Below are 26,349 nucleotides of genomic sequence, written 5' to 3' on the forward strand. Positions count from 1 at the left end.
CAGAGTATATTCCTACCAGCTAGAATCTAGGTGGGTGCTACTCTCTGATGGTGATCCCCTCGCGCAATGTTAGGATGACATTTTAACTCAGTGAGCGAACAGCAATGTGATGCAAACATTCTGTGCATTGTGCCATTGTGGTTATGTCTGCATATGACAGATCAAGCTTTGTTGTGAGACACAGGGTGTACACTAATGTGCCCACAACACATACATACAAAGGTATAGAGGGAGATCGAGCTATTGGAACTCTGCAAAGTCCCCCATAGCTAAAACAAACAAATATAATTTTGATTAGACATTGATATTTCTTTAACAAGTAATTAAGTGATTTGTTCTATTTTTAAATTATAATTCCATTCTTTTGCATTTGAATTTACATTAAATCTGTCAGGTATGACTATGTTTAAGGGAATTAAAGCAATTTGTTTGAGAGGGGAGATATTATCATTATTTGTATCAAAGTAAAAAATGACACATGGCTCAAAATTAATCAAGTTTCATTGATACACATGCACACTGGACATTTCTACTTTGACCAGATGAATCCTCTGCATATACCTAACCCAGAGACAAACATTCATGAAACATGTGATCAAAAATAAACTTATCTATTTTCAACTACAATTATATCTGAGCCAAATCCATTGCTTTCATACTTATGATATGGTCCGCAATTAGCTCCTACTGAATAGATGAGAACATACAATAGACTTCATATAATTTATATTTTCTGTCCAACTATCTGATATAATACATCAAATGTATCTACCCCAGCTTCCCAACCATCCATTTCCTGTTACATATCCTGTATCATCTGAAATTTGCACAATTGATATGATGAGAGTCTGGCTAAAGTGAAGCTAAAATCTCACAGAAAAGCACACCATCAAATGTTCTAGGACAACAAAAAGGTGCTCATTGTGCAAGGTGGTACAGGCTTCCTCTAGACACTGTACGCTCTCTGCTAAAACATTAAACGACTGAGACCTGGATCCATGATGCCAAAAAAGAGTGTGTATGCAGTGTTCAACATTTCTGTGTGTGTGTGTGTGTGTGTGTGTGTGTGTGTGTGTGTGTGTGCGTGTGTGTGTGTACACAGGGTGTGTTTACTGTATGTGTGCCTGCATGCAAGCGTACAAAATGAGAGTGCATTTTATGTGTGTATGTGTGTATGTGTGTGTGTGTGTGTGTGTGTGTGTGTGTGTGTGTGTATGTGTGTGATTGTGTGTGGAGGGTCACCCTATTCTTTCTCCTCCTCTCAAACTATGTGGTTGTTTCAAGGCTCTGGCAGAGTGTCAGCACTGCATTGCGAGGGAACGGCTGTCTCCACGGTGACAGTGGCTTGTTCTGGGGCGGGGGCTGGATCTGGAGCTGGAGCTGGAACTGGAGTGGGGGCCTCTGTTGTGCCAGGTGGGCCCTCGAGGGTCACAGCTGGTGGCTGGGGTGTGTTGCTGGGTGTGACGGGACCAGCAGAGGTGCCCGTGGCGGGGCTAGAGGCCCCTGAGTCACTCTGATCGGGAGCCCGGAGCCTCTTCATAAGCGTGGTGACCCGCACAGCTTTCTGAAAAGGGCCAGAGAGACCAGGGTGCGTTCAAATTCCTTGAAGACTTAGACTTCTTAAGTGAGGCGAACATACAGTAGCAAATTGCCCAATTACAATTTTGTGTCAACATTCCATCTCAATGGTAACCCTCTGTCCACCTCTGCGCATGTTTGCAGAGATCTACCTCTTTAAAGTTTCGAGTGTTCACAAATATTCGTGGAAAACTCAAAGCAAAGAGAAAACTGCAAATTTTCACGAATGTTCCCGTGTGTTTGAAAATTCGAACACACCCCAGCATTTGGACAGCAGTATAAACAAAACATGAGAGGAGTGAGTGAACATGAGTGTGTACTTTCTCTGATCCACCTATAAATGATGGTGTTAGTCACTCAATTCCCAGAGAGCAGGAGTCTAACTAAAAGCTTGTCATCCCCTACTGCACACCATGTTTAATTACCAACATCTGCCAACTGACAAAATGTCAACCTGTATGAGTACACAATTGCTGATCACAGAAATATGCTTTCAAGCGTACTGTCTGTGGAAATTGTCGACACATATGAGAAGTCCACGGTAAACAGTAAAAGTGTAAACGTTTAGGGATTCACTAATGTACTTTATTCGCTATAATACTAGGCTAAAATTAGAATACTCGCAAAAAATATCATATCAATACAGGCTTAAATCATTGTGACGAACTGATTTTGCAGGCACAACATATGACAACTGAACTTGAAACAACAATGACATGATTTAAATATTTTGATTGCAGTTTGTTGTTTTATCTCTGCTTCCCTTAATCCAATTCTCATCTCATCATGTGGATATAACTCCAAAAGAACTGAAGTGTTGCGCCAATAATGGTTTATAATTTGCAAAAGCCCAAACAATTCTCATGTCTACTGATGGATACTAATCCCCTTCCCGAACTGAGCAATGAGAGGCTAAGACCTGATTCCACGAATTAAAGTTCCTCAGGGGGATGACATGACAGGCTAATCTCAACATCATTGTCCTCAAATGTTTCTTTGCAGGAAAATAAATCAAAGGCTATACAGCCCTTTCACTCCTGCCTCCTTTGACATCACTGAAAATTAAGGTAGCAAAGTGCTGATATGACAGATTCGTCTTTCTAAGCGGTGGAGGTCAATATTTAATGTTATAACATTATAACACAGTCAGTGCGGCTACATGCATACAAACAATCCGATTTCACTCCAATTAAAAATGTCATATAAACTGAGTTCTCCGATTGAACTCCAATTTTAAAAAAAATCGGAGAAGATAACCTAAATTTGTCTTTGTAATGGAGTTTATAATGTTGTGGAATGTTGTTAGAATGTCAAAACTCCCCTGCTGAAGGGTTCTGGGAATTGGATTTTTACTTGTTTACTTAGCCAACCCTAGCTGCCAACTGTCACGCATTCGATTGGCGTAAGAGCGTGTGGAGCCAATCAAACGAATGAATCTCACCTAGCATGTAAACTGGAGTATTCCAAATTCTGATAGTACTCCGACTGGTGCGTGCTTTACTCCGATTGTTTTGCACATGTAACAGCACTGAGTGTCAGTGTTTAAAAAGGCATGAAATCATACTGTACCTTCCACTTTGCTTTGGCAAAGTTCTTTTCGATTTGAGCACAAACTCCATCTTTTATGTTCTTATCAGAGGCTGCGTTTCCAGATATCCTTGAAAAAAAGGTCAGAAAGTTGATCAGACAAATGTGCAAAACATGAGAAACCATCAAAACTCATGATGACGAAAAACTGTGTTTATCAACAATGCAGTTTGATTTAGCTCTAGTAGCCTATAGAATTTCTTAGTATTTTATGTTTCACAGATAAGCCAAGAGCATTTGAGTACCACTCATGGTTAATGGCCTCCTGTGCAGTCAATCTTTGGTCCTGGTCCACTTCCATTAGACAGGCCACGAGGTTTTTAGCTGTAAAACAGAACCATACACATCAATCAGCTAGTCATTATGTCTGAGACAGAAAGCTCTATTACCGAGACAGAAAGTTCTCAAAAAAATTGAAAAAGAAAAGAAAAAAAAAACATTCAAAGCCAGATTTGATTCAATTTATTTGGCTTATCAATCATCCAGCTTGACCCATGTCATTAGAGGCTCACTAGGAGTTTCTGTGAAAGGGCATACCAGAGTCAGAGATCTCATCCCAGTAAGGTGAATCAAACTCATAATCTCCAGCTAGGATCTTCCTGAAGAGGTTCTTGTCATGATTGTCGTAATCGTCGTCATCTGCATCATCGTAGAACGGAGGGTTTCCTGACAACCTGACCAATAGGAGACAGCAAATCAGTTTAACCTAAAGATGATTTGCAATGGCAACAAAAGAGTTCACAATACCATAATAAAATGGTTTATAATAGTACAGCAGTTTTCATAATGCCCAAATACCCTATAATGAATACTGAGATAATAAAAGTTACAACAATTTTTCCCAACCACAGATAAGATGCCCAGTATAGTAAATGGGTCTCATGAAAGTACAACTCAAATCCTCCGTGATTGATGAGGACACGACCTGGAGAGCCACAAGAACTTACAGGAGAGATGAACATTATTCACACGCCAATGGGAAGAACTAGGGGATTCTCAGGGAGTGCCGATGATAATGACGATGACGACGACGATGCTGACGACGAAGACGAAGACGAAGACGAAGACGAAGACGATGATGATGATGATGATGATGATGATGATGATCATTATCATGATCATGACAGTGATGGTTGTTCAGCACCGCAGAACAACAAATGGGTATAAGGACATTGCAAGGAGGGCATATACTCACAGTATATACATGACCACGCCAATGGCCCAGCAATCCACTGGCCTGCCATACCTCTGCCTACCCACCACCTCAGGAGCTGATGGGAGATGACATCAACATCAAATCCAGATCATCACAATGTGCTTGTCTACACATACACAAACTTCACTGCAACATCATGGCGGTTATTTGCCCACTAAGCTTGTTACTAAGTTCATTTTTATCTGTCTGTCCGTCTATCTGTCTCTCTGCTCACCAAGGTATTCTGGAGTACCACAGGGTTCTTTGATGAGGCCATTCTCCAGCTTAGCGAGATGGAAGTCACTGATGACAATTTTTGAATGCTTCAGACGGTTGTAGTAGACAAGATTCTCTAACTGCATGAAGGAAGAGCAGGATAATGTGAACCAAATGCTTGAAGCATTACCTAAAGTTATTAAATAAACAATACAATCGGGTATCCTTTGCTTGGCTGTGAGGGAAATAAAGATATGACCATATTAAAACACTGACCATCAGCAAGATATTAGCAAATAAAAGATTTGCACTGAGTTGATGTTTAGTATCACCATTAGTTTTACTTGGATAATAAACAACAGAACCAGAAAGGAGTATATCCATAAAGAATTAATTTAGTGAATATTTAATTAGGACAGCCTGGCTTGTTCAATCATCATTTTTTTCACTGCAGTTCTTCTCCATGCAGTGCTGTGAATGGTCCACTAGATGCCAATGCAGAGCAGAAGGTACAGTACCTTGAGGTTCCTGTGGACGATGTGCAGAGAGTGCAGGTAAGCGACGGCCTCCAGGACCTGTCTCATCACATTGCTGGTGTCCCTCTCCGAGTAGTAGCCTTGGTCCAGGATCCAGTCAAACACCTCTCTACCTGAGGCTCTGTGGACAAGGAGACGTTGAGCACTTGGGCAGTGTAGGGCTATCCAGACACACTTTTTAAGACATTTAAATGTCTAAGAGGATGAATAGGGACAGCAGTTCTTCTCTCATCTGAGTTTTTGTATTAAGCCGTGCACTGCCAGTGACTTGCGACCCCCATGAAGTATAACATGGAACATGGAACACAAAAGAACATTACAGCCTAACAACCATAATATTATTTATATAAGTATATATACTTTTTTGATCCCGTGAGGGAAATTTGGTCTCTGCATTTAACCCAATCGGTGAATTAGTGAAACACAAACAGCACACAGTGAACACACAGTGAGGTGAAGCACACACTAATCCAGGCGCAGTGAGCTGCCTGCTACATCGGCGGCGCTCGGGGAGCAGTGAGGGGTTAGGTGCCTTGCTCAAGGGCACTTCAGCCACGGCCCACTGGTCGGGGCTCGAACCGGCAACCCTCCGGTTACAAGTCCAGAGTGCTAACCAGTGGGCCACGGCTGCCCCCTATTTAAAATTTAACATCCATTATATAATTTATTCAATACTTTTATTAGAAGTATACAAGGGGCAAAGAAAATGTAAAAACTTTTATTTGAAATGTAACTACTATTTGTATCTTTTGTTACAATTATGGCCAAAATATGCTATTTATTGTATTATTTATTGACCCCCAGGGGGTCCCAATCCCCACTTTGGGAACCACTGCCTTAGAGAATGTAAACCTTTAGATAGATTTATGCTGGTCTGCTAAATTCATGAGTCATTAGCCACGTTTACATGGACAGTTTCTTTGTCATTCCGATTAAACTATTCCAATTGAAAAATCTGTGCCGTCTGTTTGCATGGGATAGGTTATATTCTGATCAGGTGCTTTTAAGTGCTTTAGAATCTTTGATCGGAATAGCCATTGTTGCCTACTTTCCTTGGGAAGATAAAGCAGGCAATCCAATTGACCGATATATGGCTGTTCAGTCGGAATTGGAACAGACTACACCACCTCTTTCATTCTGATTAAAATTCTGATCGGATCAGCCATTTTTATTCCAATTGTGGTGTTTATATGATCATTTCTATTCCGATTGAGCATTTATTTCATTTCTAATCGGATTAAAAGTGTCCATGTAAACATGGCTATTCTCTGATATCAGAGTATTCTTTTTGACAATGTACAAAATATGACTAGGGTACAGAAAGTGTAACGGCCTGTTATCCTCTTTGGGGGATATAAAATGCACATACTGCATCATTCCCATGTCTTCCTGTCTTTTGAGGAGCATGGGGGAGAAAGAAACTCAAAAAGGAAAAAAAGAAAAGAAAAAAAAAGAAACCCATTGCACTCACAGCTCAAGGAAGAGGAAGTACTCCTTTCTTGTCTCATAGACATCAACCAGCTGCAGGATGTTTGGATGCTTCACCCTACGCACGCATGCGTGTGTGTATATATATATGTGTGTGTGTGTGTGTGTGTGTGTGTGTGTGTGTGTGTGTGAGAGGGAGGGAGAGAAAGAGAGCGAGAGGCACAGGGAAAAAGGAATAGAGAGTGAGAGCAAAGCATAACAGATGTGTATAAGTTATCTTGCAAAGCATTTAAGAGATAGAAATCCTAAAACAGACTAACAGTGTTTACATTTAGTTGGCATGTACAATAAAGGATATTGGATAGTTTGGATTATAAAGAAATCAAGAATGTTCCAAACCTACATCTTCAAGATGAGGATTTCATTTTTGGCTGCTTTCCGCACTTTTCTCCCATCTTTCTTCAGGAACTTTTTACAGGTGTACATTTTCAGAGTATTCTTGTCTTTTGCCCGGAAAATCTCACAAAACTCCTCCCTGCAACAGCCACATACACATGTAAAAACACACACACACACACACACACACACACACACACACACACACACACACAAACACAAACACAAACACACACACACACACACACACACACACACACACACACACACACACACACACACACACACACACACACACACACACACACACAGGAGAGCTTCTCTCCATTTCTGTCCAGTCAGGAACAAAAGCTTTACAAGCAATACCCAACCCAACAATCAAAGTGCATAGTGGGCATTAGGAGGCACATATGACGACTCCGACAACAAACCACGGAAAGCAAACACAGCAGGTTTCTAAGAGAAATTGTGAGATGAGTAGCTGCTTGGAAGGGCACTCACGATTTGACGACCTGGCCCAGGTCATATTTGTCAGTGACCTCTGAGGGGTTGTTGTAATCCTTCTTCTCCCCAGGGGTTAGACAGCCAAACGGCATGGCTGCAGCAGCCCTACACACAACACAGACAGACAGGACTTCACATGAAAAACATGCAACATGCAACGGATATCACACTCTTTCAGCTAAGCTCAAAGCCGTAAACATTTTGAAACTAAAAAAAAGATACATAGATAAACAAAATGGATGGAAGAGCAGTATTTTTTTTATATCTCTGATGTTATCAGGGTTTGTTTTAAAGGAGGTGTTGTGAAAGATTATAAGCTCAATATAACAAAAATTTGTGCCTGCGTATTTCCTATTTGTCTCCATGCTGTGTTCAGATATTTGCCTATGTTTTCTACTCTATATAATCACATATTGTGATATGCAAAACCCACAACAAGGCAATCATTCAAATCTTAATTTACATTCTCTTGACACCAAACAACACTGCAGTATTTTATAGTCCTGTGGTACTTTAATTCATTTTATGAGTTTATGTGTCAGCAGCAAAGGAGCCAACAACCATTGTCCAGTAAATTTGAATGACCTCTTTACAAGTGTATGGATTATATTGGAGTCATGACCTTGCATGGCGCTAATGTGCTAGCACTCGCTGGGATGTAAAGCTGCAGCACTTAAGCCCTATTCATCACACCTCCAACACAATAAATCTGTTGCTTCCCAAAGAGCAGAAAACCTCCTCGATCGGTCCCTTGACTGACGCCTTCATAGGACACTACAAGGCCGCAGAATGCTCAGATCAATCGGTAGTTATCTGCACACACCTATAGGTGGGCAATATATGTGCTCTATCTATACCATGCACACCTCTATGCATAACCTCAGAGTATCTTTTTAGTTTGACTTTGCATTGCAGTCTTTGTATGCAGTATGTATGACAGTATACTGTAGTCAAGAAAGTGTTCTTAATCATCCAGGATTTCTACTGGGACATAATGCAAGGCACCAGTACAAGAGCCAGGTAGATAACCAGGGCCATGTATTCTGGGCAACTGCCTTAGTGCTATCCATCAGTATCGTCTTCCCAAAACCTCAGCTCTTTGCTAGTGCACTGTCATCAATCATTCATGCTTATTATAATCCCATCATTTTATTCACACATTCACTTTATTTCAGTAAAATAGCAGATATGTATTCCGTGCTGCCGAGCCTGACTCACTCGCAGGCTACTCTGCTCCCTGCGCGCACGTCTGGGCTGACTATTGATTATGGCCGGTGTGCAAAGAGCCTGAGAGAGGCTGCGAGAGCGAGAGACAGAGATGACCTCAGAGGAGCACTGTCCATTGGCAGATGAAAGTGTAAAACTGTTCCAGAGGACAGAAGACGAAAAGCAAACAATGCGGGTGTCGACTTTCAGTGAAGTAAGCATGAATTATGCATCTGTTGAGCCAAGCAGAACTCAAACAACAGGAGGTTGTCATCGCACCATGTTTCCGGGAAATTCCTGATATTTATTTACTTCCACGAGTGTTAGTATTTTATTCCCAACTATTTGCAGGCTCTGAGCCTTGCCATGCTATAGGAGGTTGCATATGGGAGCTATACTGCAGAGTGAGAGGCAGAGTGATGCTGTGTTTGTCTGTCAGACAGATGATCCCCCAGTAGTGTTGGAAAAAGGTATTTTTGAAAATGCCAAGAGCAAGATCCACTGCCAGTGCAGCTCTGTATAAAACCGCTCATCCCTAGCTATTCCACGAGACACACCAAATACTACAGTATGCCCTGAGTTACACAAGTGCCCAGGTCTTATATTTAATGCACAAAGTACATACACAAGCACCTTTCAGGACTTTTCAAAGTGAAAAACTTTTTTCCACGTTAGGAAATGGACCATTTGAATAGACTGCTGCATTGCCTGCCAGCCCGCCCCTCCTATGCTAATGCATGGACATCCACTGAGCACGGATCTGACAATAAGTGCATCATTCGCATTAAAATATTGTCAGTTTTTCTGGGGTTTGCGCTGCGATGAATCACAAGAGGTGCTGAATTTCTGATACACCTCACCTCGGCTGTGGGGATGGTGCACATTTGCACATCAGAGAAAATAGCTGAACAAAACAGTGGGATCTGCAGATGTAATTATTAGTGGAGGGAATGGAGGACCTACAGTGGTCCTCGACTAATTCCATCTATTGGCTGAACTGTGGGCTTGATTCATTATTCATGAACGTAAAGCAAAACATTTCAAATCCGATTGCTTTTGTGATGCCTGCTTTTTGCTCTGCAGAAATAGTCTGACGGTCATGCCGAGTACTCTTCCACTCGTCCTCCACCCTGCAGCCTCAAAGCATCGCAGCCTGCCTGCACACAGATCCAGGTGCATTAGTTAGTCTTCCACTTGTTTCTTTGCTCTAGTGTTTATTTGTTCAGTCATCAATAAGGTCGTTCTGCACCTCAATTAGACTGTTTACAGATGGCAATGCTATTCCGTTCTTGTCACCAGAGGAGTTAGAGGCAAAGCGGAGAGCACCAGTATTGGGCTATTAAGACTAACTGGGGAAATTAGCATAACACCAGCAAGCTCATCAGTTTTATGCAAGCTCCAAAAATGCTGAAAACCTATTCTCTCACCAGGGTGCACATTTTTGGTGCATAAAAAGAGATAGAGGTTATCACTCTGCATATCTGATCACGCATCACAACTGCCTCAGAACATCTGCCTCTGCCTGCAGAGAAAAACCAAAGCATAGCACAGATCTCCTTCTGCAAGCCCAGAACACTGAAGTATTACAAAATACTTCGTACCTCAAGCCAAATAAAGCAGAAGAGTTGCACACACACGATTTCATAGATCTCACAGGACAGAGCAACTGCTTTCATTGTTCATCTGGGCTTTAGTGTCATTTTTATACGGGATCGTGTAGAAAGTGGTGGTGGAATAACATGGAAATGTCCTGAAAATCATCATCAGGAAGATCTAAACTAAATTTGTCCGTATCTGAAACTGAACCTCTCAGATTTGATAAAGTAGCATAATAACCATTTTGTACTCTCAAATGGAAAATGCTATTTTGATTTTTGATGGCAGTTTTACCAATGTGTTGCATCGACAATGATGAGATCCAACCCCCACACACGCACACACACAAATGCACAAATTAAGTTATTCTACTGCAGCTTTTTCGATGATGTTGCCCCTAGTGACACTTTGTTCTACAATCCCATTATGCACTCTCATATTTCCACACTGCAGTGGAAACACAGGGGGGGCTTTTAGAAACAATTTCAAGTGTGCAATACGTGGACCCTTATGTTTTATTAACTCGCTCATTTATCTCTCAACTGCCCAAACATGCCAGTCTTTGTGTGCAGGACAACAAAACAATCGGTTAGTGGCGAGGTAGCCAATGAAGGCGCAATCATCAGCACAAAGCATTGATACTCATGGTGTATTTTTGGGGGGTATTTTTAGCTCACGGAGCAGTTGAGCCTCAGTGCAACACTGGGGTGGCCAGCTGAGTGGCTGGAGAACAAATGTGCATGATAACTATGCCTTGTGTGGCATGATTGTGAAACATCCAAATGACACCGTTTGTGTGTGTGTGTGTGTGTGCGAACACTAATCCTCTTGAGAGAGATGACAACAGCACAAGTATGTGAATCATTTCCAACGCAAATATCTGCTTAGCATATTCGTCCATCTCTAGGTCCCTTAGGATATGAGGACAGACACAAATTATGTTATGTGAAGTGGCAGCATGGAGATATATTAATACACATTATAAATAGAACCTCATTTAAATGTAGAACCTCATTTAAAACATTGCATGGATGTTTTTATAAAGGATTTATTTGAGTTTGTACTAATTGTGCAATTTCAATTGATGTATGTTTGGACTCATCTTAATTTCAGATTGACAAAAGATATCCCAAGTAGTTGCATAACAACTCAAGACTACTCATGCCATGACACCTAGAAGATGACATCACCAGGGGGAAATTACATGATGTCATTTTGTATGACAACAATAAAAATGCATTGTTAAATTTATTATGTGGCAGCTGGAGACTGAATGATTGAATGACTGGTGAATGGATTTCAAAGGACAAAAGACAACAGGGCCTTAACTCAAGGTTTTCCTAAACTGTGTCCTAAAACTCAGTAGAGGATACATAAACCTTTGGTCTCAGTCCAGTGTCCCCTTCAGTTAAATGAGAACTGTGAGTCACTGAATGCCAAAATATGCGTAAGGACACAGCGTGAGGACCCATAAGGAGTCTATTGTTTTCTGTGTTATTTTTCCATTCTTAACTGTATTCCATTATTTTTAATGCTAATGCTTTTGGATGGGGTTTAATCAAATAAGAGGAGTTGAGAGGGTTGCTGGAGAGCATCAACCTGGAACACAAGTATGGCAGATTATGTGGGAGAACGAACAGTGGCTTACAAATGGAAGTCAGGGGGAACCAATCAACAGATATTTCAAAAATCAAGAAGAGAGGGGCACAGTGGAGAGCCTTTAGGACTTGGAACAGATAATAACAAGTCCCCGCATGTGAAGTTAGACATTTTGTCTTATCACTCAGCCCTGACTGGATCATACCCTCTGAGCTTTACCGGGGTTATAAGGCACTATGCCCCCCTAGTCGTACCTATATCTTTTTAAATTAAAATGTAAAGCTTTAACAGCCTTCAGATTCATGTCTGGTTTTGACATTTCAGCAGTCATCACACAGGACACAACACACACAGACATTTCTGCCATTAATCTGGCCAAGTCTGCCCTCCAAGCTTCACACATCATGAATTCATCTGAATGTGTGAATCTTCGCATGCATGACAAAGAGCAGTCTGCCGCACTGATCGTTTGCCTGAACACACACGCACGCACGCACGCGCACACACACGCACGCACACGCACACACACACACACACACACACACACACACACACACACACACACACACACACACACAGTGCCTGTCTCTGCTTCTATGTTAAGCAATCTGGACATTAAATATTTCCATCCACTTAAAAGGGCAGGATCATCTGAGAGCAGCACAGAGACCAAATAATTCAGTATCAAACTGATAGACTGAAAAAAGTACAATTACCACAGCAGACCGGCCCTGGACGGCACAAGCCTAATCTGATGTCCTAAATCTCAGTATTACTGCTATTAATACTGACAACAGGTATGGCTTGAGACGTGCACGTTCATTTTGGTTGTTGGTGTTGACGTTAATGTTGAATTTCATGCTCATATTACATAAGTCTGTCAGACATGTTATGGAAATAAGGCTGTAGAAGCAAAGAAATTTAACATATTTCTAAAGCAGGATTTTGAGAAATGTCACTTTAGCTATACAGGTCCACGCGCAGTTCAGCAGTTCTAAATGGAATTCCGGCAGCTTTAGCGCCAAGAGAAAGTTACCACAAAGGGGCAGGAGCCTTGATATTCTATGGCTCCACTGATCAGTGGACATTCTACATTCTGACATCTGAGCTCAGAAGGTGAACAACATGAAATGGGTTCAAATGGTTTGTTCAGAAATGTGAGAAATCAACTAACTCAGAGCATTGTTTCAGAGGAATCGTAATTTTCCAAAGTGGAGAACCATGTCCAGGAACCGCATGTTTTGAAGACTCTGGCCCTAGAAACATCACAACTCAGGAGTCGATTTGAAAGCTATAAGACCCAGCAGCGCATTGACCCAGCTCTTTAATCAGCTTAGGGGGTACTGTATGCTAGGTGAGAACTCACATTACATTGAAATCAGTGTCTAGTGACCTTTAGGCTAAGAGAGACTGCCTACATCTCCACATCTACCATGTCGGATGTTGACAGTGACAACATGGCATCTATGAACCACCAGATAAATGCAAGGGAATACAAGCATAAATAACTGGCTGTCCAATTTCCCGTACATTCAGATATGTAGATGGGATTTTGCCTTCATTATACCTGCACATTGTACCGTGTCCTGGGAAAGATTGGTCAGTATAAAAAGGCTTCTCTGTCCCTCTCTGCTCATGAACATTAAACAAATCTGGCTTAAGTTCCACACGTGAACAAGTCTTCGATACAAAATGTAAGTGCTTTCACATGAACACCATCAAGTACTTCACATTTTGAAGGTTGTTTAAAAACATTATATGGAGCAAATAAAGATTTCCTCGCTTACCGTAGATGCACCGAGTATGTAATTAAGCTTATGTATAGCCAGACACTAGAAAACTATATTAAATGCCCCCGTGTATTAACCTCATAGCTGAAGAAATTTAGCAAAATCAATGTATAAACCTCAGCTTATAGTTGGGAAATTAAAGTTGACAGAAATATGTGATCATTTTTTTTCCTCAACAATTCTTCTCACAGCTCATTTCCAACAGTGTCAGAGGCCCTGGGCATTAGAAGAGTTTAACTACTGCACCATCTTGTTCAAATGAAGGTGTTTGAATCTCCCATCTTGTTCCCTCACATTCATACAGCACTTTTGCAGAATGGCTTGGCTTGTGGCCTCCGAGGATGTAATGCAGCCTACAGTGCAAGGGCTGTATGGGCTACATTTCTATTCACTCATCAATTCAATCTTCACTCTTTACTTTAATTACTTCATTATATGTGTAGTCTTAACAGCATATTTCAAGGTCTGTGTTTATACAATAAGGTAATTTGACAAAGTGGTCCTAGAACTATGGGATGAATGATAGAGTGGTGTAGAATTTAGTGAACTTTGGACATGTTTTAGCCATGTTTTGAGAACCTAAGCAGACATTACTGTGACATTACAATGGGCGATTTATAAAGCCTGTACAGTCACTGCAAAAAACAAGATACATTTTAAATCTGAGAATTCTAGCTCACAGCCAGATCACAGCCTAGCCAACATTACGGATGAAAACACAAATCCTGCTAGTAGCACTTAGAGCAACACCATCATGCAAAAATGGGTATTTACCCCTCATTGTCACTGTTTATCGTACTGGGTGCCCCCTGTAGTGTTATTTTTGGCGCTAAGTTTGTTAAAAAGAGATAAAAAGTGTCATACTGCAGCCCACTTCACTAGAGTCGTATAGTGCAATAGTGTTCCAGGCATGCTGTGGCACTGAAAGGGACACCATTCTCCCTATTGCAAGCCAGTGTACCATCAACATTCCAATACACACTTCCAATACACAACTATCCAGTACCTCACCAAATCACAGAGAGTTGGGGAATGAAACCCTGTGCTTAATTATTTTTTTTATATTATATTACATATATATATGTTTGGCCACAGTATAACTAAGACAGGAGAGGAGAGGATGTTCATGACAGCTAAATGGGAGTTACACCTCCTGTTGTCACGAAAATATCAAGCAACTTCTGGAAGATTTCAACTGGTCATATGTATCCAATACCATCTGTTTCCTGCCAACGTGTCCAATTAGGGCTTTATTTGCTTGCAGTGCTGAATATAAACTTCAGTCAAAAAAATCCATGCCACTGTCAATCATAGACTGACCAAGGACTCGCCAAGGATGAAATGAATATAAAAGTCAGAAATGTGACAAAATCTGTGCACAATTATTTGTAGCTTTTGTGATGGGATAATTGTGTTGGTTCATATTGCAATTATGATTGTGATAATCATGCAGCCCTAATGCAGACATCACATTATACATGGCAAAACAGACCATTTAAATAGCAAATGGCAAATGTTAGCGAATGCCAAGCAAGTATGTGACAAGCAACCACAGAGCTTGGTTCATGGAGCACTGACACGAGAAGCAGATGGCATCACTTTGCACCCAGTTACAAAACGCTTCTGAATGGATGCCTGTGTCTGCGACAGCTTGCGGCGTCATTGCAGTTTTTAACTTTATGCTCTATGATAGTCTTATAATTTCAGTTCAAACCAAAACTAGCCTAACACTAGAAGGCAATGACAATGAAACAAAAATGTCAGTCGTATAGGCTTTTAATTGGGTGGAAATAAACTGTTGGTACCATGGATCTATATACAGCATTATACATACAGCACCTAAATGAAAGAGTTGCTCTCCTGTAGTTCATTCATTTTTGTGTATTAATCCATTAATTACCCGAGAGGATCACAAAAACAGAGAAACCTGAGAACTATCCTAATCTGACGAGAAATCATACAACTAAATTAACAAACAACATTAACAACAAATGGTTCAGCCATTTAACACTTAATAAGTGCAATAAATATTTAAGAAATACACAACAAAAGAGAGTCAAACATTGTTATTAATATGATTGAGGGCAATTAGGAAAGGTCAAGGAAGTCTGGGGTTGATGGCATTTAGATGAAAGGCTACTGTGGTCCAAGATCTATGCAGGCTGACACTTTCTTTTGGGGGGGAATGTCACCAAGGAATGAGGGAAATATTTGTGACAATTGGACAATGTGTGCCCAGTATGGTAAGTAAATAAATAACGATTAATGTCACAGCATTGCTTTGCCGGCTCTATACTTAACTGCTTCTGCAGTGCTGCGCTGAGTTCAAGCCTTAACAGCAAGCCAGCAATTTTCTCTGAAGACACCAAAATTAACACTCTGGCATAGAAACGAAACACCACTGCACCACACACAAACACAGGCTGCCTACTCTATAGACAAAAAAAGAAACACACAGCACCAAATGTTTTGAGTTTGCTGAACGCATTGTTTGTCAGCTCTGTACAGTTTTCTCTGTGATCCTATGGAGACTCTCTCTCTCTCTCTCTCTCTCTCTCTCTCTCTCTGCAGTCAGCGAATGGGAATATGAGTGGAGAAGCCTTTGAACAGGTGAGAGTGTACTGTTCATCCTACCTGTTAGATTCCACAGCCAACTCCTGAGGGACAGAAGTGCCCTCGTCCTCCCCTCTGTAGCACACCTAATTAGAACAAGTGCACTTGGAATACAGGGAAGCCTTCTCCTCTCTGCCACAGTCTCTCTCTCTCTCTCTCTCTCTCTGTCACACACACACACACTCTCTCCCTATCTCTTTCTTGTTCTCACTATCTGCCTGCTTCCTCTCTCTCTTCCTTTTTTCCTCTGTTTCCCCTCACAATCTCATTTCCCTCCCTATCCCTTTCTCCCTTTCACACACATACACACACACACACGTAATCTGACCAATCTGTCTCTGATGTTGTTTGTTGCCTAGGTTACAGAGTCCTACATGCATATATTGGTAGAGTACAGTGTGACTTCTCTAGAATGCAGACGGTATCTTCAGGGAGGGGGTCAGCTGTGAGTACTGCATACACCACAACACAGGCAGGAGGCAAGACACTCACAACATTTTACACCATGCATGTATCTATGCCCATCTGATTTACAGTCAGATATCAAGATCTGGCACTTTTTTAAATTGGCATGTCAGTAAAAAAATGTTTTCTCTATACTCTTTTTTCTGATCACAAATCTATGACGGAGTATAAGGGCCACACATGAAGATGTAGATATACAATTACACTCAAAATTTCGAGAAAGTTTACATATCATGTCGACTTTAATCTCGACACTTCATCTTGACATGTCCATCAAAACTAGTTTGGAGAGACAGCGACCGCTCCAAAGTAGCTGCCACTGAATCCGAACAGTCAATCGCAGAATCAGTTGGCTGCTGACTCAACAAAATGCCTTGTGTAGCCTAGACAATTTGGTGAAATTGTATTTCAGAATCAGGTTTAGCAACAACTAAACTAACTAGTATTAAATGTCGAGAATAAAGACGAAATGTCGATATTTAAGTCAACATGATATTTCAACTTTATTATCAAAATTTCGAGTTTAATCTCGTCATGGCAAATATATTTTTCCCTCATGTGTGGCCCTAATACTCCGTTGTACAAAACTCTATGTTGTTTTATAGAACACAATTGCTAACAAGATTGAAAATATAATTTAATTACTCAATAAAAGTTTTTTAAAACTTACAAATCTTAAAATTTGTCAAGTGGTTAAGTAGTTAAAATACCAAATATTTTACATTACTAAGTAACATACACTACATAGACAAAAGTATTTAGACGCCTGCCATTACACCCGCAGGAACTTCAATGACATCCATTGTAAATCCATATGTATTTCCATAAGACCCAAGAGTGTCTGTGCAATTTTTGCTCATTCATTCAGAAGAGTATTGATGAGGCACTAATGTTGGACAGGAAGGCCATTGGCTTGCAATCTCTAGAGTCTAGTTCAGACATGTCAAAGTCAATCTACGGCAATCTGATTATCTACGGCCCCGGGGATGATATTTGATTAGTATTAGAACCGGCCCGCAGACCACAGCCGCCGGCTGCTGTTTTGCACGCACCAATACTCCATTTCCCACCATGCAACGGTAGCCCACGAACTCACTGCGGTGCCGCAAGTGGGCTTCATTATTCATCAGTATTCAGTCTGGGCAGATGTCAACTTTCAGCTACCCCCCTCCCCAGTGTTGTGCCTGAACACGTTCATTGAACGAAAGTTCATGAACTCGTTCATATTTTGAGCGAACGTGAACTGAACGTACTGTATTAGCCTACTACTGCCTGATGAACGTTACTGTGAACTCGTTCACTCTGGTGTCTGTGAAAGGCACGCTCTTTCAGTTTAACTTCATTGAATAGGGTGTCAGATTTCTACAGAGCCTTCCACGCGAAAACCCGGCTAAAACACACCGTAAAAAGGCCTTAATATGGCAGCATGCAGGTCACCATTTGTATGGGCCTTTTGCATATGGGCCGCGGTCCGCAATGTGGACAATGGTCTGCAGAGTGAAATTATTCCCGGGCCATCGTCTGATAATTTGCTGCGCAATTGATCAAGGAGCCGCGGACAGAAAAAGAAAACAAACATTTCTGCAATTAGTAGGAAATACTTGTTTGGTGTCATCAAACATACTTCAGTCACAAACGCACTTCAGTCACAGTCATTATTCATTTAATCATTAAATAAAATACAGTACACGTCTTGGTTCAATAGGTTACGTGCAGTCATTTTAATATGTTTTAATAAACATTGAACCAGTCCGGCCCTCGGCTTGTAGCAAATTTGTTTTTTTGGCCCTCTAATGTATTTGACTTTGACATCCCTGGTCTAGTTCGTCCCAAATGTGTTTCATGGCATAGAGAAACCTGTTTTCTGTGGGCCAGTGAAGTTCTTCCATATAATAACTATCTCACCCAATGTCTTTATGGATCTTTGTGCACTGGGATACAGTCATGTTGGAAGCGAAAAGGGTTTCCCCGAACTGTTCCCAAAGAGTTGTAAGCACTGAATTGTCCCAAATATTTTAGTTTACTGATTTACCTTCACTGACCCAAGCCCAACCCCTGAAAAACATTATTACATCATTATCCCTCCACCAGCATGGCGGTCAACAGAGCAAGGTCCAGAAAGACATGTTTAAGTGTATGGAAGAACTTGACTGGCTCGAAAAGACCATGGTTCTACCATCAAACACCTTTTGGATGAAATAGAACAGTAGCCTGGGTGAACCCAGACGAACTTGTTAGCAAATTTGAATTTGCAAAGAAGCCCATTGATGCCTGACGCCATAACCAGCAGTGATATGAAACTCAAATGTGAGCATTACCAAATACTTTACCACATCATTTCAGAAGATGTCAGTGGGCTCCTTTCCAGACCAACCTACAGAGCAAATTCAAATAGCTAACAGGTTTGTCTGCAATCACCCAGGATAGAACAGACATTACGAGCCACGACTTTTCGTCCAACATCAGTGCCTGGCCTCATGCTTTTCTGAATTCACTAGTTCACATTCCTGAATTTGCATAAAGACATAAAAGCATAATAGAAGAGCATGTTTGGCGAGGTCTCTGGCCATGGTCCTGAAGGGCTTTGTGGAACCGTGCCAGAGTCGACTGCGCAGGCAGGAGTCGGGCAGGATTCCGCCATACACCCCCTTATTCTTTAACTATGGAAGATGGAAGGCGTAAGGGGAGGTGGTGGGTTGCGAGCGGAGTAATGTCCTGTTCGATTAGTCTTTAGCGAACTCGTAGCTCGTCAGTGATGTCATGTCATACGAGCTGTTTGCGTTCTGTTAGTCAACCAGCTGCGCTACCGTGTGTTAGCATTTGGCTATTGTTAGCAGTTGTTACTAGTTTGTAACAAAGCATTACACAGTATTTTACCGAAACAAACGTCATAACATCATAGCGACAGATAGAGGTTGGACACTGTTGTTTCTACGACTGATTTAATGTGACACAAATCCAACAGAACTGCTAATAAACAGAGCATATGGCTCGCATTTACTGTTAATGGACGCAGCCATCTTGGAAATTCAAACTCGTAGTACTCTGGGCTAGACCGAGTTGACGAGTCGTGTTTGGACTTCAGAGGGTGTTCCCTGGGCGTTTCCTTTTCAAGTCTGAACCGAAAACAGCTCGGAAAACAGAATAACACCGATGCTGCAACTTCGGCAGGTAGACTGCGAATAAGTAACCTGACTGATTGAAGAAGGAGGAGTGGAAAATTCCGTCACGCTCCTCCTGAACTTCCGTTTGTAAACGCCATTTAATGACAAAAAATCCCACAGACCCTCCAAAGTAGTGTGGAAAGCCTTTCCAGCTGAATGAAAGCGGCTATAGCTGCAAAGGAGGTGTGTGTGTGTGTACTAAGTCGTCTTCCTGAGACAGTGATTACCAAACTTTCCATTTGAACTCTAATGACAATATCTCTTGGTGTCAAGTCCCATAAGGTGTTGCATATACAGTACTGCCAGCAGTGTAGCCAAAGAGCAGACACAAATCAGCTGCATTTACTACAGCAGGCTTAAGTTTGTGACTTAATACATCAGCATAAATACTGCTGGAGCCCATTAGGCTTTTGTTCACCGAGTGTAATCTAGCTAACAATTTGTGAGGAGAACATGAGCTGTGTCCACACAAAGCCTTACTCAGTGGGCCTATTCACAGTCCTCCTCGCTCTCAGCCCATACATCAGTGGATTAAGATGAAACTGTTGACTGTGGCAGTATGAATCAAGCACAAGTGAAATATTCATCAATGTCCTCATTTCATATTCCTCTTTAAATTTGCTGTTGGTGGATTAGACAGTCGACAGGGGACTGGTGCCAGCTGCTTTCAAAAGTGGCCCTTCATCGTGTGTGTGTGTGTGTGTGTGTGTGTGTGTGTGTGTGTGTGTGTGTGTCCGCACACGCACGCTTGCATGTGTGCTGTCACATTTTATTCCTGTACTACATTTTTATATTCATTCCCCAGCATTTAACACGCTGAACTAGTTTACATTAGGTAAAAAAAGACATCCATTTCAGTGCTACTGTACCCATTTTGTTTACATGTTCAATTTCCTTAATAAACCTATATTTAGAAACACACAGAGACATATACCTCTTCATCTTTCTGCCACCATCACATCACTCAATACACATAACTCATACAACAGCTCTCACAATTTGTCAGAGTAATGGCCATGGGAGACTTGACTGTGGTGTCAAACTGAATTATTTCTACAAAAATACTAAAAACACTCAAGAGTGTTGCAGGCTTTCGATTTTCACATAGGTACTGTGTAGTACATGCCTGTATAGTGCTTTCAATGGCATTAATTAGCATCCCGGGGGATACTTTCTATCCTGACTTTGGCAAGAGCCGTGGTGTGTTCAATAGAGAATTTTAAATTTTATGCTCAAGGGATTTGCTTAAAAAAATGGACGTTTTTGGTTAAGCTGGAGAGGAGCATGAATATCTCTGCTAATGTGTAGGAAGCTATTTTTCACATTACGCCAAATGAAGAATCGCAAACTACTAAATAAATTATTTATTTGTGACCTTTTCTTCACCAGCTGCTAAGTCACTTTTGCCTTTTAAAAATTCTTGTTACATTTGCATAGAGAGATGGGGGTAGTATTAGAAAGCCAAGAGATGGAATACCCATTGCATCTGAAAGGTCCAGCACCAGAACTAGCTACCTGTATGGATAAGTCTTATTTACTAAAGATAGGACTTATTTACAAAAGATCTTATTTGTAATTTTACATGAATGATTACATAATACAGCAGTGATGAACAACTCATAAATCAAATGATCTTCTAAAAAAATGTCTGATAACAAGAAGATCATTGCCGGTGCTAGGCTGCTTGGGCTTGTTTAAGTTATAAGTAATATTCATGTTAAAGGGGGAGAAAAAAACATATGTTATTGTGTTGTGGTAAAGTTGTAGTAGTATTAAGTATTAATATATTTATTTATTAAATATTAGGGTCTACTCTGATAACATTGCCTGTCAAGTCCACAAGGTGGCACAGCCCCTAGGTCTCTTATGTCACAACGGAAATGGTAAAGGAAGTACAAATTAACCATGCCAAGATGGCTGCACAGAATCCCAGTATCAAACATAATACAGTTTATGGGGAAATAAATCACAATGTTTCGCAAAAACAAACTGCAATACTTGCTGTATTGAAATATGTGAAGAATCGCAATAATAACGTATCGCGGCCCATATGCTGTCACCTCTGTGATAATACCCACTCTTAAAGCAGTTGTTTTTAACTAATATAATAAACACAATGCATTCAATACAATAAACTCAAGGCATCACAATCTGAGCTCCATGTGCATAGCTTTTTCTGACGGAAACAGTAAGCCACAAAGCTGTTAAAATAACACATCAATCAGAATGGCAAAATCAATAAATAAGGGACATTGGTGTGGCAATATGCTTTGGAGCAAAGGATCCTACAGAGCAGAAATGTTAAAACCCCAGAGAGGTCCATGATGGAGGAGAGCAAGCACTCTGGGGAAGAGGACAAAGAAGAAAAAGACTACAATATCAAAGACAAGCAGTTTCCGATGAAATTCATCATCATCCATCATGTGCTCATACATGGGCTGACTATGATGAAGCTGGACAATGACCAAAACCAAACTTACAGTGAGTCATTTCACAACTGCATCCATTTCCAGTGTCATTTGAATTGCAGTGTGTTTTGTGTATTACACTGCAAATTGTAGTTCATGTAAGGACTACCTGCATCTACACTTGGACCTTATTGTGATATCTTTACAACTGAATCCCACAGTACTGGTTGGCATCAGGAATTACTGATAGGCAGATACCCCCTGAGGGTAGGAGGACATTACTTTAGTTGATAAGTAAAAGATATGTATGGTCACTATCAACAAAGCCAAAGGGCAGACAATTCAAACCAGGGCAACAGAAGCACTCCCAATATGTTATCACTTTGGGCTTGTGTTTTTGGCTTCCATCTGATTGCTTTGTTTCACATGTAGTTTAGTGATTCACCAATCTCTTTAGAAGGGCAAATCATTTGTTTTTCTTCTACTGTAAAATGACTGCATCTCTTTACCTTTTCGCATAGATCTGTCAATCAACATGTATTCGCTTTAGAAAATATGTGCACTCCTTATTGCCCAACACTATATATATATATATATATATATATATAGAATCATGTAGATTGTTCAAGCAAATACATTTTGTGGAAAAATACCTTTTAGTGTTATAAAATAACCACTAAGAGACAGTCACATAGTGTGTGTTTTTGACTGTGTGTGTTGGATGAGAACAAAGTTTGACTTTGACCTGGAAGAAGATGGTTGTACCTATGGTGTTGTGTTGAGAATGTGTCTAGTCTTGAGAAAACGGAGAATTGTTTTAGGAAATATTTCTTAGCAATCTGTGACATCAGCATCTACTGTACTAGGCTATATCATTTACACTCATAAGAAGTGTTTTGTTCTTACCAGAAGGTCTCAAGGGATGTAAAAGAAAAATGGTCAAGGCTAATTGCATCTAATCTCCTTCAAAGATACCAATCAATAAAGCTGACAACAAAGACTATTAAAATACAAGCAGTCTTTTTAATGCCTTTTTTGCTTGCTGTTCAAAGAGGAATGTAATTTTTGAACATTGATATGGAACGCAAAATTTGAGCTATAATGGAGTACTAAGGAATTGGTCTGTATATGAATTAAAGGCTAGTCGATATTTTAAGGCTAAAGGACGTTTTTGCCATCTTTACAATAGATATCAGACCACTGCCTGAGTCCCCAAGCTCAATATCAGCTCTTTAGTTCTGGGTTAATAACGCAGAGCAGTTGAGTCTGTCAGGTTGATGGATAAATCAATATTCTTTAATAGCCTACTTACTTAGCCACATAAACTTTTCCTCTGTATCTAGTCTGTGTCATGGTGGTCATATAGGCTGCTACTGCCATATGGAGAGACTAAGTCCACGCTATCTTCATTCATCTGAATGAGCACATTTGGCAACAAAGTGTTCATAGGATTCTTTCTGTCACAGATTGGTATTTGTTAATCACATCAAATGTCAGTAGGCTAAGTAGCCTGGTTAAAAACAAGGTTATATTTTGGATTCTGCACCCTGTCCGCAATGAGGAAAAGAGTATCATCACTTGTCTAAAGCTGAAATTATACGCAAAAACGAGCACAGTGAATTGCCACGCGCCATGAGAACAGCAAAGTAAACTTACCAAGTGACAAATTTAACACTTAAGAAATGTTATCCAGGATTTCCCCTCTTGAAGATGGGGACAGACAACTTAGTGAACGGTCCCAATAAACAGGTATAGCAAATATGTCGTTCGAGGAATATTCCGCGTTACACCTCTTGTTTCCACGCGTTCGTTGCCTCACTGTAAAAGCGCGCTAGCAGTAGTACGTGAAGGAGCAGAGATCTCGCTCGTTCTCTCTCCCTCCCCTTCTCTCTCTCTCTCTCTCTCTCTCGCTCTCTCTCTCTGTTGTGTAATATGCGGTAAAGGTGGGATGCGGTAGTAAGATAAACAGGGGTTGGCTATAGCCTACTATTAGATCAATTTCAGATAAACTTTTTGCACATTTCTTTGAGAATCTTGTATTCTCAAGGCAATTTAAACCCTCTGAAATGTGTGTATATATATATATATATATATATATATTTTCTTTATGAAATCGTTGGATGAGGGGGAAATAAAGCTAGACATAACTGAAACTAACAGGCGTATTGCTAGTCAAACAATTTAACAGTTCAAACGGCTGTAAAGAAACCTCTGGAAGATCATTACATTGTTTACTTAAAGCAACACCAAAGAGTTTTTTATACCTTAAAATAATGTTTCCAAAATCGTTTCAGTGGTTCATCAACTCGTAACAGGGTGAACGGCAATTCTGCATTTGCTTCACGGCCCTCTATTGGCTATAACCGCACTATGTAAGTTTGCCAGATCGGGTAGCGGATCTGTAGTTCGATGGAATGAGACATAAGAAACTACAAATTTGACTTGCATCTGATGTCGCAATACATCGTACTTTTATAAGTCTTGCAAAATATTCTACCTTGTCTGTGGACATTGTTATTTGCAAAGCCTGTGCTGGATAAACAAATAGCATGCGTGCGACAGAGGGAAAGTTATTTGGTGTTGCTTTAATACCATTTTGATTCTATTATTTGTGTTGTAAATTGCCTAGGTTTGTGAGTGATGGTAGGCTATGGTTGTATAATAATGAAGAGGTTTTAAGTTATTATTTTGACTCACTCCTGCAGCACACTTACTTTCAACAGGAGAAACTTGATTTCTCTTTTAATGACAACCTATCCTATTATTCTGATTAAAAGACAGGAACTGATTGAACTATAATTTGTTTTCACCTATCCACTGGGCTGATATAAATTCAGGTCTCTATGAAAGAACTAAATATTATTGGTCAACAATAAGCTAATATTAGACATTACATATGAGGACCGCCTGTCAGTGGTGGGCCCGTGGAATTATCCTATAGGCTATACTTCTTCTTCACCTAACCAATTTTAAAAGCAAAGGGATGAATAGTTGTTAAGAAAGACATGCATCCATGTCAATATACTTAAGGGCTTTGATAATGAAAACAATTACAAGCCTAATCTTCAGAAGTAGGGGATGGGTAAAATGGTGAAGTAGGTGGTAGCCCAAAGCTCCATGGCTACCCACAGACCCCCCACTGCTATTATTTTTACAGTTTCCATTAGGGGTTTTTGGATCGTAGCATCCAGCATACATTTGAGGGTGTTCAATGATGATTTATTCTTTGTGGGACTCAATTCCGTTTCAGGGGGGTTGGGGAGTTTTACTTCATTGTTTTATTTCCCCTCACTATAGCATTTAAATTCTCTTGTTACACTTTGGACCCTACATCAGACTATTTTAAATCAGTAGAATGGACAATTGTTGTAATATGATTTGAAGACTGATCACGGTGCATCTATCTTTCTGCTGGAGTCAGTGGTGAGATGTGTAGTGAGTTCCACTCCTCCTTTCAGCTCTGTGCTCATGTTTGCAGATTTCCCTTCTCTCTTCCTCCTCTGGGGTCTTTATTCAGTCGCTCCATGAAAAACCAACCTCACAGTGAGTTATTAAGTTGTGTTAGGATACTTTGCTAAGACAATCTCTTCCCTTTTCTCCCCTCCCCCACCTCTCTCTCTCACACACACACTTGTGCAACTACACCTGTTCCAGCCCTCCTTTCCCTCCTCTCTCTTTTCTTTTCTTTCTTTTCTTTTCTTCAGTTTATACACACACACACACACACACACACACACACACACACACACACACAGGCAGGCACACACACACACACACACAGGCACACACACACACACAGGCACACATGCGCACACACATACAGGCACACACATTACAGGCACACAGGCACACACACATACATGCACACCTTCAGTGGCATTACATAAAGACATGGTTTGTTTTACCTTCAAGAGGATATAGGCTGTTTCTCATGCCATGCCATCTTGCTTGGCACTTTTGAGTAATGGCTGATATAGAAACCAGTGAAGAGAAAATCGCACACTCTGGTTCCAAATTTCTATTTTTTATTGGATACCATTTCGGCTGTGAGGCCTTCTTCAGGTCCAA

The 26,349-nt window shown here is 40.7% G+C and overlaps 1 protein-coding gene across 2 annotated transcripts; it reads right to left on the reverse strand.

Moving 5' to 3' along the window:
• Positions 1–1,167: 1,167 nt before the first annotated feature.
• On the reverse strand, positions 1,168–24,107 carry camkva (CaM kinase-like vesicle-associated a). Of its 2 annotated transcripts, none has more exons than XM_048253785.1 (11): positions 23,938–24,107; positions 7,438–7,545; positions 6,944–7,075; positions 6,584–6,658; positions 5,095–5,233; positions 4,596–4,716; positions 4,361–4,436; positions 3,703–3,839; positions 3,411–3,489; positions 3,148–3,235; positions 1,168–1,564 (listed from the first exon to the last, which is right to left on the reverse strand). In XM_048253785.1, the coding sequence occupies exons 2-11, from the start codon at positions 7,530–7,532 to the stop codon at positions 1,280–1,282; spliced, it is 1,227 nt and encodes a 408-aa protein (XP_048109742.1). In that variant the 5' UTR covers positions 7,533–7,545; positions 23,938–24,107; the 3' UTR covers positions 1,168–1,279. The 2 variants fall into 2 exon arrangements, with proteins under 2 accessions (XP_048109742.1, XP_048109743.1); XM_048253786.1 differs by lacking the exon at positions 23,938–24,107 and adding an exon at positions 16,266–16,476.
• Positions 24,108–26,349: the final 2,242 nt, after the last annotated feature.

This window comes from Alosa alosa, chromosome 10 (genome assembly GCF_017589495.1).
Source record: "Alosa alosa isolate M-15738 ecotype Scorff River chromosome 10, AALO_Geno_1.1, whole genome shotgun sequence".
Taxonomy (NCBI): Eukaryota; Metazoa; Chordata; class Actinopteri; order Clupeiformes; family Clupeidae; genus Alosa; species Alosa alosa.

Coding starts and splice junctions, on each gene's coding strand:
- camkva (XM_048253785.1), bottom strand. CDS start 7,532: ATGCCGTTTGGCTGTCTAACCCCTGGGGAGAAGAAGGATTACAACAAC. Junction 7,076..7,437: donor CTGGGCCAGGTCGTCAAATC/GTGAGTGCCCTT, acceptor TGGCTGTTGCAG/GGAGGAGTTTTGTGAGATTT. Junction 3,490..3,702: donor GGATGAGATCTCTGACTCTG/GTATGCCCTTTC, acceptor TCTGTTTTACAG/CTAAAAACCTCGTGGCCTGT.